Here is an 18855-nt window from a genome sequence, read left to right on the forward strand (position 1 = left end):
CTGACAGTACTAATAAGTAGTGAGGTGCCGTTAAAATAATAAAAGGAAGAAGAGGGGAGTTCCACAGGCTGCAAATTATTTTCACCTCTGGATACTTGAGGAAGATGAACAGATTTATTAGAGACTCAGGATGTTACACGTACATAATTTCCTTTTATTTTGCCATCTTTCCACCTCTTCAAAGGATATGAAATGACAGACTTGGCTATCACATAAGGGTGTAGCTAGTCGTGCAAGAAATACTTGCTGAATGAAAAAAACGAGTGAATGAATGAAAGAGGGAAGCAAAATAGAAAAAATGGAGTCAGTCCGTGGAAGCGGGAAACCAGTTGGCCCATCTTGAGGGGCCGCGGAAACTGAATGGCAACTGACCATACAGGTCCTTCTGCCTGCCAGGGCTCCCCCTCGGGTCCTGTGAAAATGTACCCAGGCCCCATGTGAAATATAATGGCTTGCTAACCACTGCTTGAAAGTGCTTTTATAATGTTGCTTTTGGTGTTAATTGGCTACTTAAGTGGTTAAATAATCCAATTTATGGTTTACTGTATTTCATGAGTATTTAGGAATCCTTACAAAGCCAATCAAACCTACAGGCTTCTCCAGAATGTAATTTTTATAAATATCGAAACGCAATAATTAATTGACACAGCATTGGTTTTTGTTGACATTTAATTAACCATTTATTTTATATTGCATAACATTTTATTCTTTTTAAGATTTATTTTGAGAGAGAGATGGAGAGAGAGAGAGCCGAGTGGGGGAAGGGGGGGGGAGAGAGAGAGAGAGAGAGAGAGAGAGAGAGAATCCCAAGCCCTGTCAGCACAGAACCTGAGACCATGACCTGAGCCGAAATCAAGAGTCAGACGCTCAACCGACTGAGCCACCCAGACACCCTTATTACATAACATTTTTAATGGGGTGGAGCCCACTGTATTAAGTCTTTTTCTCAGTTCTTAAACATGTCTGTAGGCCATTAAGAAGCTCACAGATCACGCCTAATGCGTGCATTAGCTCTGGCCTGCATATGATGGATAAAGTGCAACGAAATGGTTTTCTTTTATCAGAAAAGAGACAACATACTAATTCTCCAAGAGAATGAAACTTGTCGCGAGCCCTGGGTAGTTTTCCTGTGACCGAAGTAGAACTTCGGATCAGGCAGGATGTGTGTCCCATCCACTCTCCTTCTATATGGCCTCTGCAGGTGGACTTTTAGACCAGCCGCCCCTCCCCCATTCTTACCGGGGCGTCGCTGAGCACTCTTACTTCTGTGCTTTCTGCCTCCTGTAGGAACCACCTGGGAGCCATGGGGTTCGGGAAGTTTAAGGAAGTGAAAGGTCTTCTTGTCCTGACAGCACAAATGTCTAAGATCTAGCCACGTGTCCCTGGCATCAAACCATGCCAAAGAAGTCAGAGGGAACAAAAACAAATTCTTTCTGCGCTTATCACTGCACTCCCATGCAGAAAGAGCCCCCCATGGACAGATTGGACCCTGGGGTTGAAAATCCCTCACATCCTGTCCTGCAATGCAGGGTGGAGTGGGGGGGGGACCCTGTGTTTCGACCTGAGTCCAGGCTGACCCCCCCGCCTGCACAGGGTGGTCCTGATCCCGCTCTGGGACGCTGGTCCCCACCTCCAGAGCGTCCAGCTTCTGTTAGCCTCCCCAGGAAGGTAGCTCCACTGCCGTGCATGTTTGCAATTAAATGACTTAATTACAGTTTAACAACTAAATGACTGGCTCACTTTTAAGTACCGTTGTTTTGCCTGAAAACCTTTCTATTTTATACCTTCCTCAACATCCGTAAGGTGTGTGTGTGTGAGGTGGGGGAAGGACTCGTGGCCATGAGTGAACTGGCGGGAGTTAATTTGACACGCTGGGGAGCAGTCATCACCACCAGTGCGCTCTGAGCCAGGAGCGTGCAAGTTGCTTGTAGCAGAAAGTGAAGTCGGGGAAGAGAGTGATGTCCATAATCCTTGGCATCTCTGTGTGGCCAGTGTCCTTACGATTCCATGTCCCCGGTCACAGGCTGATTAGCTTTTCCAAGGTCCCATGGCCAGTAAGAGATGAGGCCTGGACAGGATCTTTATAATTTACATCAGCCCCGCATCAGCCCCACTGGCTCTCAGACACCAGCTGCTCAGAAGGTGGCACCTGGACCCGGGTGATACTGACCTGAAACTTACTTTTCCCTGTGAGATCAGGTCAGTTGACTTGAGAGCCGGTTTTGACTAGGCGTTTGGAAAAACGTGGGCCAGCAAAAAGCCCGGTCAACCACAACCTGTCCTATCTCTGCATGGTGAACCGGGACACGAATGACCTAGAACGCAGTGGGATTTGTCTCTAGGACAGTTTTCCTCTGGCTTGTGACCATGAACCCAGAAGCAAAATTCTTCTGCCTTAAAGCACTGACCTTGGGTATTTTCTTTTATGTTGACCAATAGAGCAAAAGGTGAGACTAGGAATGGTGGTGAGCTTCTTGTGAATGCCAAATGTGGTTGTGATTCTTGCATAGGGTGTATGTATGGCTGTATTTTCTGTGCACCTGTAAGCGTAAGTATACAATAGATACTATTGGGGTAAAGAAACGAGAAGGACGATGGGGTAGGGTGGGTCTGGCTGCTTATAGTCTGAAGTTGGTTTTGTTCATTCAACAAGTATTGCTTAAGTGCACCCTGTGCCTGGCCTCGTCCGGTCCCTGCAGGGAATTCAGGGAATAGACAAAGACCCTGTCCTCAGGGGATTACATTCTGGTGGAAAGATGTGCCAGCTGAAAGGTGGTGTTTAAGATGAGAATCACCAGCACCTCTGAAGTTCTGTGCCTAGAGCACAGCAGTAGGGAGAAGGCCTGCACGTCCCCGGGGGGCCGTGCGGGCAGGGCAGAGAACAGTCCGCTCCCGCCAGGGTGCACGGTGTCCCGGGGGGCTGGATGGAGGGGCTCACCGCTGGGCTGTTCAGGTCTCTGGGACGACGTCCCTCAGGCCACGCCACAGACCGCTGGCTGACTGCGGTCCTCAGTCATGTGCGTGCTCGAATCCTGCCTCCCGGCTCCCTCTCCCCTCCCACCTCGCTCAAGAGGCCAGTAAGACTTGAAAACACAAGAACAAAAACACATGGCACCGTGTCTAGGGCTGGAACAAAGGTGAATAAAAATCTAAGTTAAGAGGGAGAAGCTTCCAGATCGGCTACTTGCTGTGTTTTCCTTTCCCGGAAGAGAGGAAGTGCAGGCAGGCAGACACCTTCGTTCAGGCCACCAGACCAGGGAATCTGGGCCACGCCTTGATTTGGTATTAACCCTAAATCTTACCTTGTTTTCACTTGGAATGAGAGAGAAAGCAAACTTCTCCCCTGCTGAAAAAGCCAAGCACCCTGTCCGGCGGTCACTTTCTGTGCTCGAGTGGAAGGACTCATGTTCTCAAATACACAGACCTGTCCGCGTGGACGAGGTGGCTTTCTGTGCGTCAAGCAGGCGTGACTCCACAGCCGACTTGAACGGACGCTTTGTGTTACTTTCTTCTCGCTTCCCAGGAATTCTGTGTCCTTTTGATACTAGGACTAATTTTTTTTTTTTTCTGTTCCTCGCGGGCCTTTATTTGAAGCTTGGAGACACAGCCTTCCTTTTCATGGGGAGCCTGGTGTCCGTGCTCACCCCTGTCTTTTCCGCACTGCACGTGGCTGACCTCTACTAACGGGCCGCTGGTGGGGGCCTCCGCTGTCGCTGATCCCTGCTGACCCTGTCCCTTTGTTTCTGTCTGCGTCCCGGCGGCGGGCTGCGCGGGCAGCCTTCGGAGCGCGGCAGCCACCTCAACTCCAGCTCCCGAGCCTCCTCCAGAGCCAGCTCGGCGCGGGCCAGCCCAGTGGTGAGTGTGCGTCCTGTCCTGTCCTGCTCGGCCACCATCCTGCTCGTCCCTTCTCCTCCCCTCTGCTCTCTACCTCGCTGTCCTGCAGAAGGGACCCTCCACCTCCAAAAACCTAAACCCAGCATAAAGTGGGAGGGCTTTCCTAAGATTTATTTCAGGCCTAAGCAAAGACACAATTGGGAAAAATGCTCCCAAATTTGGAATATTACTATTCCGTGATACCAGAATTGCATTGCTCAATATCTAAAGTTAGCGGTTATCAAGAAGTTAACGGTGCTTGGGGCTGGGGTCTTCCTGGGAAGGAGGGAAACTTTGTCCAGTGGGGGGAAATGTAGCCAGGCGTACTAACGTGTTGTTTTTTTATGAGTGAAAAGTTGGAAGGATTGGTTTTTAATATTGTGTTTGTGATGTCGTCTATTACCGGACCCAGATAGTTTTTAAAATCAAGTATCGCCTAGAAGGGTCGTGGTGTTCTAGCTCTGCCCTGCCCCCCAGTTTCTCAGTATCGAAAAACTGCAGGGGCACCCGGGTGGCTCAGTCGGTTGAGCGTTTGACTTCGGCTCAGGTCATGATCTCACAGTTCACGAGTCCAAGCCCCGTGTCAGGCTCTGTGCTGACAATCCTGTACTGACAGAGGATTCTGTGTCTCCCTCTCTCTCTGCTCTTCCCCTGCTCATGCTCGCTCTCTCTCTCTCTCTCTGTCTCTCCCGCCCTGTCTCAAAAAATAACACTGAAAAAATTTTTAGAAAAGAAAGAAAACTACAGAGCTGCCCTCCTGTTCCTCACCATCTAGTCCCCAGCCTTTCAGTGTCCTTGTTACGTATTTTTCCCAGGGTCTTTGCAATTTCAGACGTTTGGTACGAGGCCGCCACGCAGTCTCTTTATAGGAAGGCCATGCAGGACAGTTGCCCGGAGGACATCTGGGAAGTGGGCAGGCATAGTGTCCGGTGGGCAGGAGCTGGGGCTGTGTGGCATGCATGCCCGCCCCGCACGGTAAGGATTGCCACATCAGAGGACGGTGGCACCCTCCGTGATAAACCCCGGCTATAAGAAGGCAAAATGGGCAAAGTGGATCCCTTGCTCTGCTCCCCACTTGGGGAGAAGCTTGAACATGGTTCTTAACTCAGTTACACAACACCACGATTAGATGTGTTGATGCCTGAAATTTAGGAAGCGTTCCTGCTAATCAGAGAAGAGGCCGTGGGGCTGAGATCTCCCGCTTGCACAGATGTGCCGCTGGGCACTGGTTTCACGCAAATACAGATCCCAGCTGCTTCTGGGGAAGTGAGTAAAGGGATTCCTGGGAGCTGAGCGCGTGCGGTCGAGGATGAGGACACAAGAGATAGACCAAAGGGACGAGGATTCTAGCAGGAGAGCCTGCTTCTTTGTGGAAATGAAGACTCCCCACTCCGTGTCGACACAGGTGCCTGTACCTGCCTCTGCACACACTTCGCACACCCCCCTGAGCCCCCCTCACGGCCTTTTGAGCACCCCCATCCTGGAGAGGGGTGCTGAGGAGAATAGGAGAAGCCATGGCCTGAACGAAAGCTCAGGTGCTCGCAGGGGGGTGTGGGGGCCAGACGCCCCCACAAGGACCAGTTGCAGGAACAGGAAGATCGTCGTCTTTCAAGGTCACGTAGCTTCGGTTTTTAAAATCGGGCAGGTTGCTTTTTATGGGTCGTCCATGAGTGACCCAAGAGCAGTTCTTGTGAACTAGGGAATCCCTGCTCACTGAGGCCACGGTGCGCCACCCTCTACGTCCGCTCTTCGTGGTGTCCTTCGTGGCCTGGGGTAGCGCAGCACATACAGGCTCAGCCACGTGCAGCCTTAGAACCCCTGGGAATAAAACGTTCCCACGATAAACTTAGCGGAAAGTCACTCTTCCCTAGGCACGATACCCTCGCACACTCGCTCACCCTTTGGAAACCAATGAAAGTGTTTGCAGTTGGCAGAAGGTGGCTGTGGCCTGGCTTGCGAAGGATCCCGGGCTCCCTTCGCACAACGCTGGGGTGACCGCTGGGACGCGTGGAGCTGTAAATGCCACGGTTATTTGACTTCTTCGACATCATGAAGTCACAGAATAACGGGGCTCTGTCTAGTCCCTTTGACTGAGGAGACTGGGATCAGATACAAATTTCTGTGCCATATGCTTCCAATGCCATATGCCATGTGCTTCCAATGTTTGTGAAAATTTTACCCACGTACAATGGGTTTACTGGGTCACCGTAACCAGAGAAGCGGCCATTAAACGTGCTCCTGGGACCTGGTGACCAGTGATGGACAGCCTCCCTGTGACCTAGCTGCACCCAGACTCAGAGCCCGCGCCCTCGGGAGCCTCTCCAGGCACCATTGACGGGGAAAAGCCACGGGAACAGAGGCTGTGAGGGCCCCCCTGACTCTAAAGCGCTCCCTCGTCTTAATTCTGTGTGTTTACAGCCAAGGAAACGTAACTGTCCTTACCTGTGGCTTCCCCGAGCTCCGAAGGGAAGGTGGGCAGAAGAGCTCACAGTGCGGGAGGCTGAGCTAACTTCCCAGTTCGTTACAAACACATAAACCCTCCTTTCCCTTCCCTGAGTGAAGTGCTCATTCACAAAGGTCAGCGGATCATCACACTGTTGACACGTTGAACGAGCAAAGGTCAGCACCTCTCAGACTGTGTGTGACGGGCCATTCTCCAGCTCCATCTGGGCGCCCAAAGAACCAGGGACTGGTCACTTGCATCCCTGCTGTTGCCGGTCGGTGGCCCCTGATCCATGGCCTGATGACTCATCAGGAATGTGGTGGGGGGGGGAGGCGGGGAATGTGAGGGAGGACGGGACAGGAGTCTCTCTAGGAAGGAGATAGGATGGGGAGGGGAGGAAGGGACAATTCTAGAAGGCTGCGTGTGGAAGAAAGCCTGGTGCACCAGGGGATGGGGGAGGGGGCACTCTTAAAGAGGAAAAGTAACCAGAATGGAAGAAGTGATAGCTTGTCCCACTTGAAAAGAAAGGTGCCTCGGCATCCAAAGACATCGCCCACCACTTGGTCCTCTTGGCCTTGTAGGAAAGCAGAGAGGGCGCCCGCCTGGTCTCAGGACATGTCTTTGACCTTACTCTCATTTTTCCCATTCTATACATGAGCTGTATGTTCTTCTCCAGCAAGTCTGGGGTCTTCCCCTTGAGGAAGGTATTGAGTACCTGGAATGTTCTAGGCACAGGGCTACAGTGTTGAGCAGACGCACCTTTCCCAGCCCTCACGGATGCATTGACTGGAGGAGACAGGCCGGCAGCAAACAGCACACATACAGTGTAAAACTCCTGCGGACAGACGCCGGAAGCTTTCCGAGTTGGAATCAGGAGGCTTGGTACTCCAGGCCTGGAGCCCACGCAAGCAGAGGGCCTCAGCTGGTGCAGCCCGCACATCTGTGTTGTCGGGGCCCCAGAATCCTTCCGGGAACCCAGGGAAAGCTGCCCAGGTTCTAAAGCATCCATCAGAAATGTCCTGAGCGGAGCCCCGGTTCATGTCCCCCTGTGTGCATGTAGAGAAAACACGAGTGACGGAGCGTGCAGCCGGTTTGAGCTAGAAAAACAAGACTGTAGACTCCTCCTCTGCATTGTATGAAGAGGCAGGGGCGGGGACCAGGTGGAAAAAGAGGTCATGCATTGTGAATACAGGAGTTCAAGGAGAAGTCATTCGGGAGAACGTAATGATTGCATGAAAAGCGGAAATCTCCACGCCAGTGGAAGACTTTACTGCTTATTTGTATTTGAAGGAAAATTACCCTGAACGTGGGTGTTTTCTGAGCAGTGTTCACGAGTGTCCCTTTGTTTGTCAAGAGGGACCGTGTGCTGACGTTGCTTCTGTGGTCCTGTTTCCAATCCGGGCTCTAGGGTTGCCCGCCTGGGGGGTCGGGGACACCATGGGGAAAGTTCCATTGTGCCTGGCCCCTCTGCTAGAGCCCGTCCATGCCCACACGTTGTATTCTGTCTCGAGGAAGCCGGGCAGTCCAGGTCGGGACAGGGAAGGCCTCGGCAGACGTCCTGTTTGAGCGAGCCTTGCTGGCATGCTCGTATAGACGCGATGCTGGAAGCTTGGGACTAATAAAACATTTAACGTGCTACTGTGAGCACTTGTGTGTGAGAGGGAAGAGTTGCCATGATTTAAAATTCAACAGAAATTTTTCAGAAGTGACTATTTCTAGTAGACTTCAGAAGAGGCCTTTGTGTATGCTCAGTGGTGATTGTAAAATCCTGGCACACACATTTCATAAATCTGTTGCTGTGAACGTTTCACGCTGACCTGAAATGTTTAGAACTGCTCGGCACGGGGGAGTAACGGGGTGCCGGCCTCCCGGAGGCTGCCCTGACTCAGGGAGGCCCTGCGGCTCGTCCCAGGCCCCAGGCTCGCGTGCACCCCAGTGCCTTGGCAGTGGGTGCGCCCGACAGCATCTCCTGGGTCCCTCTGCTCCGTGTCTACACCGTGGCGCCCCCCACACCGCGTCTGGCGGCGGCTAGGACAGTGTTCACGTTTTTCAATTCTGTTTCTCTACATATTACTTTCAGAGGTAAAGTGCAGTGTTTTTGTCAAAATCGAACCCACGGCCCCCCAGGTGACTTGTCTGTCCCTTTGTTTAGGGGAAGGTGAGGAGGGCTGTATGAAGTGAGTGCAGGTGCCTGCGGCGCCAGGACCTGCCCCACTCAGCTCTGTCCAGGCTGCCATCTGGTGGCAGCCGAGGGGACTGCAACGGCTCCTGCCTCGGTGGCGCTTTCCGCGTACTTCTATTTCAGGAGGGCTGGCAAACACACGTGTCCTTTGTCACTCAGAAACACAAAGCGGCACCCACCCTGACATGCCCGCGAGAGGTGGGACGCAACGGTTAAGGGGAGACTGGCTTCCTTTTTTCCTCGCTCGGTCTCTACTCTAGACGCATCCGAAATTTCCACGTTCTGAGTTCATCATGTGTTTCGAACAAAGGCTTTTTTAAAACTATTTTTGAACTTTTTTTAAACTAAAGAGCCAGCCGTGGTCCTAGGTGTTTTGTCTCATTTGATGTCTTGCAAATTACAAAAAATAACGTTTACGTGGACGGTATCAGGTGAAACGGCACAGAACAAAGCTGTGTTAAAGACCCCCACGCCCCGGTGCACGTTCTCTCTCCTCTTTATCACAGGAAATACTAAAAACCGCGGGGCCTTCTTTTATAGGCGCCGATATTACTGTGGGTGAACAGAGGATTTCTGGTGTCTCGTGTATACGTACGATATTTATCTGTTGCTGGTGAGTGGTCGGAAGGGATTCTACACAAACCGCAGAGCAAAAAGGCAGCAGACTTTTCAGCGGTGGCTCGACAGTCTAACCGGGCTTCGTATTCGACCAGCAGTTAAATTACCCTCCTTACCTTCATTAAAATTCGTTCTGCAGACCACCTGACTCTAGGGAATGAAGGCGTCGGGCCCGGGAGACTTAATAAACCGATTCCCCTGCAGACCAGTCGCTATATAGTCGTCCGCTTTTCTTGAGTGATTTGAAGTTTTCAGGAAGATTTTTATTCCCAAGGGGAGAGGAGAGCCCCACTTGAAATGCTAGATCATCGTAACTCAGCACATCGGCCCAGGGCTCTGTGGGGCTCTGCCAGGGATGGGGAGACAGAACCGTCCTGAGCAAACACCGCCCCGGGATATCCGCAGTAGGCTGACGTGGCATCCGTATCTGCAAACATAATGATCGTAGGTGGCCGTGTTTACACACACCAAACACGCATACCGACAAACGGCGGGTGCTGTGGCACACAGCTGGAGAGTGTGTACCCGGCCACATCAAGGAGAAGGGCACATGGGGTGGAGATTGCCTGGAAGGCTCCCGTGAGACACACAGGCTCGCGCTGGCCCCGGGAGCGCCGCCGGCTGTGGCCAAGTGGAAAGGAGAGGCCTGTGGGCAGGGGGAGGACTGGAGTCCCAAAGGCCCCCTCCCCCACCCACAGGGCTCACTTAACAAACTGGGAGGGAGGCCAGTCTGCTCTTTGGTCCATCCCCCCGGCCTGAGGATTGACCTCTTTGCTCACGTTTCCTCTCCTACTCTCACGACAGCAAGGAGACCAGCGAGATGAAAGTAGAAGGTTCTCGCTGAAGACCCAAGGGTGGGCCTGGTGGGGGGACCAGATGTGGTCGCTTCAAGACCCCGGGGCTGAACTTGGGTCTGTTGAGCAGGAGACCCTTGAGCTTGGCTGAGCTGAGAGCTGGTTCCAGAAACTGCCTTTTTTTGGATTGATCGAGTATTCTGTAGGATTCCATGGCAGCCTCTTGGTTGTCTGGCTCGCTCTTATATTTGCTGTGTCATTTTACTGTTGGCTTCAGGTGTCCTGCCCTCGGAGAGAAGGTTGAAGGCGTGAGCGGTTTGGAGGAGAGAAGGTGGCTATTAGTGAGCCTTGCCGGCGGGGGACGGGATGGTGAGGCCGTGGGCATCTGGCCCCGTGTGGGCCCAGGGTGGGCCCAAGACAGGGATCATTCGTCCTTACGAGAGATCGCTGCCTTTACTGAGGCGCCCCTGCGCCCTCGGGCTCTCCTGTGCACAGCTTCATGGTGGGCTGTTTGTATGTCCACGAGCCACCCTGCCGTGGCCTCCGACCCAGCTCTGTCGGGATTCCTCAGCCTGAGTTCGGACGGTCTGCGGTGTAAGCATACAGGGTATCTGCAGAGCCCCTGATCGCCATCCGGCCTACTGAGTCAGAGCCGTGGCCCGCGCTCGTCACGTGCACCTGCGGTCGGCTCCCTGGAGGTCAAATTTAGGAACATCTGAGCCGCAGGAAGGAGGATCGGAGACGTGAGGGGAAAGGCATGGTTCGTTGTCAGCTTCCCCCAGAGGTTTGGACACAGGCGAGCCCCAGGTTCTCTCGCCCACCGTGACCTTCCCGGTGCGCTCGCGGCAAGGAGCTCTCAGCGTGCACAAAAATGAAAACAGTCGCCCTTTGTTGGACGCTCAGCAAAGAAGGAAGTAGGAGCGGTGCCAGCCTCGACCTGCTGACCCTGAGATACCCTTGAGGTGCAGGGTCTCCCTTGGGGGTGATGCCCTGGGTCCCACTGAGACAGGATTCTGCCTGAGGAAGGGGCAGAGCGACCTCAGGGACGCGTGTAAACGGGAGACACGTAAAAGCCAAATTTGGAGGGGAGGGGGTCTCACTTTTAAAAACCTGGCAGATTTTCCTGTGCCTTCACCCCCCTCCGCCAGCTCCCCACCTCTGGGCATCAGTCCCGAGACGGTTAAACCAGAGTCTTCATGGGGATTCTGTTACTCATGAGAAGTAGGAAAACTTCCAACCAGTTCTGCTGCTTCCTCTCGCTTGGGAGACCCAGGCAGTGGGAGTCAAAACGAGGACTCTGGTCGCGTCTTCCAGCCCCAGAGGCTCCTGGTCCTGCTCTCCCTCTGTAACCATAGTAATGTGGGGGGCGGTGAACAAGCCGGGCGCCTGTCATCCTCTCCCACATCGGGGACCGGCACGCACAGCTGTGGAATCTGTGAAGGAAGCCTGTCCAGTTCATGAACGGATCCCTGATGACGAGGCTTTCTGCGGTCAGCGTGGGTGTCCTTTAGCTGTTGTGTCCACCCGGAGATTAAGATCGGTGAAAAACCACACAGCGAAGTTCGAGCTGGCCCACCAAGCTGCCCGTGAGCCCCCGCCGTGCCCGCACCGCCTGGCAGAATCATCTCCGCGGGTGCTCGTTGGCAGAGTAGTTTTTAAATCACAAAGGAAGCTGATGTTTTATTGTTACCCGCGTGCCCCTTAAATCCCTGTTACCCGCTCAGTGATCTTAAGTGTTTAGTATTTGTCCACTTTCCTCCACAGGTTGAAGAGAGACCAGACAAAGATTTCACTGAGAAGGTAAGGAATTTCCGTAAGCCGTTATGTGGTGTCGTTGCTGAACGACGAGGGGCCCGACACGCGTGGGTGAAATGAACAAGAAAACGTGTCGGTTCATCTTTGATAAAGACTGTGTGTGGCCCACCAGCCGGCATCACAGCCGTGAGGGGTCCCCAGGACTCACTTGTAGCGTGTGTGTTAAACCCCACAGAGAGGCAAAGGCGTCCACCGTGGGCCCGACCATAGAGCGTAAGGTTAATCCAGGCCAATTCCCAGGCACCCACGAGGCCCCTCAAAGTGAACCTCTCTTTATCGCTTTCTGGGAGCCACGGATGATTTTCCGATTGAAAACTGAATTCAAGTGAAAGTTCCGTAACAGTAGACTCGCGAGTAATGTTGGTTTCGTCCGAAATCACATTCGATCCTTACAACTTTGCAGGGGTCTCGGAGCCTGTCCGGCCTGTCGGCAGCCACGCTGGCCTCCCTGGGCGGGACTTCCTCCCGGAGGGGAAGCGGGGACACGTCCATCTCCATCGACACGGAGGCATCCATTAGGGAGATCAAGGTAAGGCTGCCTACCTACTTATGACCTAGAGGAACCTTTTATGAAAATCAGCCTTCAAGTCTATATTCGTAAAGTTCCAGATCTTTCTTCTTGCTCCGGTCTCCCCTACCTGCCATAAACACATGTTCTAGGCACCCGCAGGAAGCCACACCTGCCTGCCCCGCCCCCCCCCAGCAGGGCAGACAGGTGCCCGTGCCCTCTGCACCCCCTCAGCTCCCTGGGCACACCCTGGCGGGCGCCCTCGCCACACCGCACCGCGGTGCTCGGCCGCTTCTGTAGACACTCAGTCTCCATGTTTTGGAATGTGTTGGACACCAGATCACTCGCTGCTCCCAACAACCCCACTTTCCCCTTTCAGTGTCTCCCATTCTCCGCCTAGAAGGTGCCCCTCTTTTCTATTTGTAATATGCGTAACATGCTTTCAATAGATCTCATCGTTGTATCTTGGTACTTTTTTTTTCCCTTCCACTGGAACATAAGCATTTTTCTCTGCTGCATCCTTACCACTCAGTGCAAGGCCACCGTGAGTGTGTGAGAGAGTAGTGCAGTGCTGTTTGTTAAGGTAACTAGGAAGCCCAAGGTACTGGCACTCGTGTCCTCTGGAGAGCAGAGCCAAGGCCAGAGGGGGAAATGTAAAGGATCGGAATTGGCTTTGCTGATGGAAGAACTTTCTAATAATTAAAACCGGTTGGGGGTGCCTGGGCGGCTCAGTCAGTTAAGCGTCCAGCTCTTGACTTCAGCTGACCATGATCTCATGGTTTGTGGGTTCAAGCCCCACATCAGGCTCTGCGCTGACAGCACGGAGTCTGCTTGGGATTCTCTCTCTCTCTCTCTCTCTCTCCCTCCCTCCCTCCCTCCCTCCCTCCTCTGCTTGTGCATGCTCTCTCTCAAAATGAGTAAATTAACTTAAAAACATGAATAAAATGTGCAAAATTATAGTAACATAGGCCTAGATTTTGTAAAATTTTGTGAAAATATCATGTGAGAGACACCTCGGTTTTGATCTTTGTAGTTTTGAAATTTATTTTATTTTCCTTTCGCACTTAAGAGGGAAAAAAATGGAAAATCACTTGCTCAGATTCCCTGAATGAAGGAAACTCCCCCAAAATAGAAAAGATTTAGAGAACCACTTCTTTTTTTTTAATTTTTTTTTAATGTTTATTTTTTTTTTTTTTTGAGAGAGAGAGAGTGTGTGAGCAGGAGAGGGGTAGAGAGAGGAGACACAGAATCGGAAGCAGGCTCCAGGCTCCGAGCTGTCAGCACAGAGCCCGAGGCGGGGCTCGCACCTGTGAACCGTGAGATCATGACCTGAGCGGAAGTCGGACGCTTAACCAAGACTGAGCCGCCCAGGCGCCCGAGAACCACTTCTCTTTCTTCATGGTCGTGCCCCCTTTTCCCCTTGATATGATTTGCCTCTTTTGCCAATTCCTAGGAACTGAATGAGTTGAAGGACCAGATTCAGGACGTAGAAGGCAAATACATGCAGGGGTTGAAAGAGCTGAAGGTACCCGTTCGTGGAAGTGTGGGCTTATGGTATTAACCCAGCTTAACCTTCGGAAATCCCAAAGACCTTCTGACTGCATGCCTCTTCCCGGGAGCCTCCGGACTGCAGAATTCCAAGCGGCAGGGACGCCGGTGTGGGCTCGCACCACGTGCATTTTGAGCGTTCTCCCAAATGCAGCTTTTGAGCCAAGACCTGAACGCCATAACCCTCAGTAGAAAAACTAACACGCTTCCTGATGCACGCTTTGTACTCACTCCCTTCCCGCCGGCATAAGCCCAGTTCTTCCCACAGAAGTGGGCCGTCCGCTTGCAGGAGGGTGTCCGGGTTTCCTTCACGTTCCGCAGCCCTAACCTACAAAGAGCGCTCCCTCCGTTTGCTTCTCAAAACATCTGATGTCTGCCGATGAGGCGTTCCATACCGCTGTGCTTTTGAAACATCCAAATTATTTGCGTGCTGTAGAATTTCCCTAGTTGAAGCAGTGTCTGAATGGGCACCATCTTGGATTTGAGTAAATACACCCCACTTTTAGAATGTGAAATGACTGCGTTGTGCCCACCAGGAGGTATGCTTGCCACATTCCCTGAAGGTGAGGCGGATAGTGTGGGCTGTGATCTCCGTGAACCTAGCAGTAGATGGCAGACCTCCCCCTTCTTTCTCAGTTCCCCAGAAGGAGTCTGAGTTTAGTATCCTACGAGCACGAGAGGACACGTTGGTTTTAAAGCGACTCCGTAATCACTGGCATATTTGTCACCTCTCTTTGAAAAGAGGGGAAAATTATGACGGGCTCTCAGCGCGTGTGAAAAGGGAGTCACGGAACCAGCTGTGGAGCCACTGGTCCCACCCAAAGTCGCCGCCCTGGTTCGCACGTTGCAGGCAGCACTGGTCTCCGTGAGGCCTCTGACGGGACCTGTCGCACCGGACCGCACAGCATCCAGCTCCCTTTAGCTCTGGTGGTTCACACCCCGGGGATTTACTCTCCCCGTTCTGGGGTCACCTGGCCCTGATCTGTGCTCTGGGATGTAAGCACTGGTCTACTCTGTGACCTGGCCGGCACGGGTGTGAGACACAGCAGGGCCACGTTGATTTTGCAGGCCTCTTTCCCCAGAGCTGTCCTTTCAAAGGAATGCGCTCTGTCCTTCCAGCCCGACCCAGTGAGGCCTGTGTTGTTTGCTTGGTTGGCCTGTGGGTTGAAACCTAAAATTCTGCCGAATCCTTTCCCGCCTCACAAGCCCAGGCAGGGGCAGCCAGCAGCTAGCGGTGGGTGCTCTGTTCTCTCCACCATCACGCACTGGCTCTTTCCTGGGTTCTGGGCACATTTCTTGAGTGATTCCTTCAGAAACCTGTTGAGGGCCCCAAGCCACCGCAGCAGGTGCCCCTGAGTGATGAGGTCAGAGGCAGGAGGCCTGCCCGCGCTCAGAGCCTCCTCATCGCGTGTCTCCCTTGTGCTGATGGCCGTGGAAGCCATCTTCCTCCCAGACACAATTGAGAGCCAACTCTCTGAGTTAATAGCTAATGTTCTGAGTGACTAATAACCGATTTGACCAAAGTGAAAAGGGGGGAATTTCTGTGCGTTTGAAATGATCCTGTATTTCTTCTCCTGGTTCATTTGCCCTAAGATTAGGGCTGGATTTTGTTTGTTTTGTTGTTGTTGTTTTCAAAGACCACTCAACTAATCTCCCTTTTGTTTTCTTACTATGATTTCAAAAACATGACATGGTTTCCGCAGGACTCGCTGGCAGAAGTTGAGGAGAAATACAAAAAGGCAATGGTTTCCAACGCTCAGCTTGACAATGAAAAGACGAACTTCATGTACCAGGTTGACACATTAAAGGACATGTTGCTGGAGCTCGAAGAACAGCTGGCTGAGTCCAGGCGGCAGTACGAAGAGAAGAACAAAGTGAGCTTCCGTGTGAGAGAGAATGGTGGAATGTGTGCATTTGGGATAATGGCGCGTATGTGGAGTGTGTGTGTGTGTGTGTTTATGTGTATGTGTGTTTGTACGTATGAGTTTTTTTAGTTTATTTTTACTTTTTAAAATTTATTTATTTTGAGAGAGAATGCATGCACCAGTGGAGCAGGGGCAGACACAGAGGGCGAGAGAGAATCCCAAGCAGGCTCCACACTGTGAACACAGAGCCTGACTCGGGGCTCAAACTCAAAAATCCATGAGATCATGACCGGAGCTAAACTCAAGAGCTGGGCGCTTAACCGACTGAGCCACCCAGCAGCCCCTGTCATCATCTTTTTCTTTTTAATTGAAAAAAAAATTTTTTTATGTTTATTCATTTTTGAAAGACAGAGAGAGACAGAGCACAAGCAGGGGTGAGGCGGAGAGAGAGGGGGACACAGAATCTGAAGCAGGCTCCAGGCTCTGAGCTGTCAGCACAGAGCCTGACGCAGGGCTCAAACTCACCAACTGCGAGATCATGACCTGAGCCCAGGTCGGACGCTCAGCCGACTGAGCCACCCAGGCACACCTGATCATCTTTTTTTTAATGATGGTCCTCCACTTGTCCAGGAAGCCCAGACATCTGAGAATAAAAATGCCATGCTCTTTGCTGAGGGATTTGCAATAATATTAAAATTAATTATTATAATTATAATATTAATATTAGCATCATGCACAACCTCAGTCTGTAAACTAGAGACAATTTTACTGGGAGATTATTTGTGTGTTTGCATGTAAGATAAAGTCATAACCGTGAAAAAAACATGCCTATAAAAACCAGCATGTTTGGTCATAAATGGAGGCTTTAAGATGTTTCTGTGGGGGCGCCTGGCTGGCTCAGTCGGTAGAGTGTTTGACTCTTGATCTTGGGGTCCTGAGTTTGAGCCCCACATTGGGTATAGAGATTACTTAATAATAAAATCTTTAAAGATTGTTTTTCTATTAAACTACATTTCTGGATTTTTCTTTTGTTACCTCTTATCACCGACAAGAAATTGCAGATATCAAATCTTTTAAGAAAACGATATTTATTTTCTACTGATTGGAGAAAGTTACAGTTACTCTGTTTAAGGATTAAATACTTTCATTAAGCTAAATTAAGTTAATTTATGATACCAGCAAAAAGTCTGAGCCTATGTTGAAATTAATGACAAAAGACTAATTAGATGTTCTTTGTGGAACATAAAGTAAGGAATACTTGTTTTCAGATTTTTAGGAATTATTTGGTCTGTCAACCTCTGGGATGTTGTCTGATTTTTCAGAGTTGCTGAGATAAGCAAAATTTATGTTGTGTGTGTCCCTATCTTTTCTTTTTAACTGACTTTGTACCCTAAATCCCAAGGGTCAAAACCAAGCTGCCATTAACACCTGAAAGGTCTCCTTCTTTGACTGCTATAGAATTGATTTAGAAGCTAAAGAAGAATTTTATTTATGAAGTTTCTGGGAGCAAGACTCTGAAACAAAGGAGAAACTTTCCATGAGACCCGCTGCCCTGTTGGAATATAGGAGCAGAGAGAACGTTCTGGGCCCCATGTGTGGGGGAGGACACATTAATGCCTTCCAAGTACCCCTAGGATGTCCTCACTTAGGCATCAGGAAGTAGACCAAGAACCCCCAAATCTAATTCCAGAGAATTTGGATGAATCTGGAATGTTGTCCCAAGCTGGGGAGCAGGGACCGAGCAGAGCCCCCAAAAGGCAGGCCCTTGTCACAGCTAGGAGGGTACGGGAACCCTCGGACTTCAGAAAGTGGGCGAGCAGTGATGCCAGGGTGAGAAGTGAAGGTCATGTACCTTCCAGAATAACCCCTCACCGACCTAGGAGATGGACCCTGCTGTCCCCCAAGCTGTCGGCTGTCAGTTGGATACCAAACCGTCCTCAGGGACCGTGCAGCGTCTAAGCTTCTCGGGGACCTCAGAGGAGCGTGCTGCCGGGTCCCTGGGGTGAGGGCGGGGTCGGACTGGGCGATCTCTGGGCTCCCCACCTTTTCCTGTTTTGTCCCTGGGGTGGGGGCCCCGGAGTACAGAGTTGGCCATCCACTTGGTTAGATACGCTTGCCAAAGTAGACCCTGTCTACACTCCTTTTGGTCCCCAATGTTCCTTGTTGAATTTCAAAATCGAGGAGCGTTCCCTCCGATGTCCGTGGCACAGCCACCCCCCCCGCACGGACAGCCTGGGCTGCGGCAGCCCCCCGGGGAAGGGGCCCCTCCTGGGCCCTGCCGGCCCGTGAAGTGTCAGGGGGCACCTGTCAGATGCACCGGGTCCTCGGGGAGAGCTCACGGTAAACCAGAAAGTGCAGAGAAGTGGGCTCACGTCGCTAACAGGCCTTGAAAGCTGTGACGGCGGGCACGGTGACAGGTAGTCTGTTCCAAGGTCAGTTAAGTCGTGGGCGCGCGGACTAGGAAGAAAGTGCGTTCGCACCCCCACGTGCACGGTCAGTCTTTTCCTCCCTGGTCAGTCTTTTCCTCCCTCGTAGGAGTTCGAGAGGGAGAAGCACGCCCACAGCGTCCTGCAGTTGCAGTTTGCTGAAGTTAAGGAGGCCCTGAAGCAACGAGAAGAGATGCTGGAGGTGGGTAGCCCTTCCCGGTCTTCTCTTCTCTTTGTGGCTTAGGAGGGCGTTGCGGGTGCATTATGAAAGTGAACCGTTTTCTCGAAAATCGAGAGTTCAGGCTAATTCTTCATCATGCCTCACCTAAGGAGAACAGTCCCTTTTGCTGGTGAAGATTTTCATTCCTTTTTGTTTGTTTGTTTGTTTAACGTTCACTTATTTTGAGAGAGGGAGAGCGCATGTGTATGCGTGAGCAGGCAAGGGGCAGAGACAGAGACTCCCAGGCAGGCTCCGCACTCAGCACAGAGCCCAACGCTGCAGGGCTCAGTCTCACGAGCTGTGAGATCGTACATGACCTGAGCGGGACGCTTAACCGACAGAGCCACCCAGGCGCCCCGAAGGTTTTCACCTTTGGTGGCTTGGCGTTTGTTTTGGGAGGTGTGACAGAATGATGGCCCCCTACGAGGTCCACGTCCTGATTCCTGGGATCTGTGGATGTGACACCTTACCCAGCCCAAGGGACATTGCAGGTGTGATTAACTTAAGGGCCTTGTGATGCAGAATTGACCCTAAATTATCTGGGGGCCCGGTGTTATCACAGG

At 51.9% G+C, this 18855-nt stretch overlaps 1 protein-coding gene across 50 annotated transcripts in view; it reads left to right on the forward strand.

Annotated features, from left to right (window-relative positions):
• Positions 1-18855, forward strand: part of LRRFIP1 (LRR binding FLII interacting protein 1) — a 139913-nt gene that overhangs the window by 101041 nt on the left and 20017 nt on the right. For 32 of the 50 annotated variants that reach the window (XM_027046754.2, XM_027046761.2, XM_027046784.2 and 29 more), the window contains 6 exons: positions 3778-3855; positions 11675-11710; positions 12129-12254; positions 13687-13758; positions 15485-15655; positions 18182-18274. In XM_027046754.2, coding sequence (XP_026902555.1) covers positions 3778-3855; positions 11675-11710; positions 12129-12254; positions 13687-13758; positions 15485-15655; positions 18182-18274 — 576 coding nt within the window. The remainder of the gene's footprint in view (positions 1-3777; positions 3856-11674; positions 11711-12128; positions 12255-13686; positions 13759-15484; positions 15656-18181; positions 18275-18855) is intronic. The other 18 variants (XM_027046773.2, XM_027046646.2, XM_027046685.2 and 15 more) reach the window with 3 other exon arrangements.

The sequence above is a fragment of the Acinonyx jubatus genome, chromosome C1 (genome assembly GCF_027475565.1).
Source record: "Acinonyx jubatus isolate Ajub_Pintada_27869175 chromosome C1, VMU_Ajub_asm_v1.0, whole genome shotgun sequence".
Lineage (NCBI taxonomy): Eukaryota > Metazoa > Chordata > Mammalia > Carnivora > Felidae > Acinonyx > Acinonyx jubatus.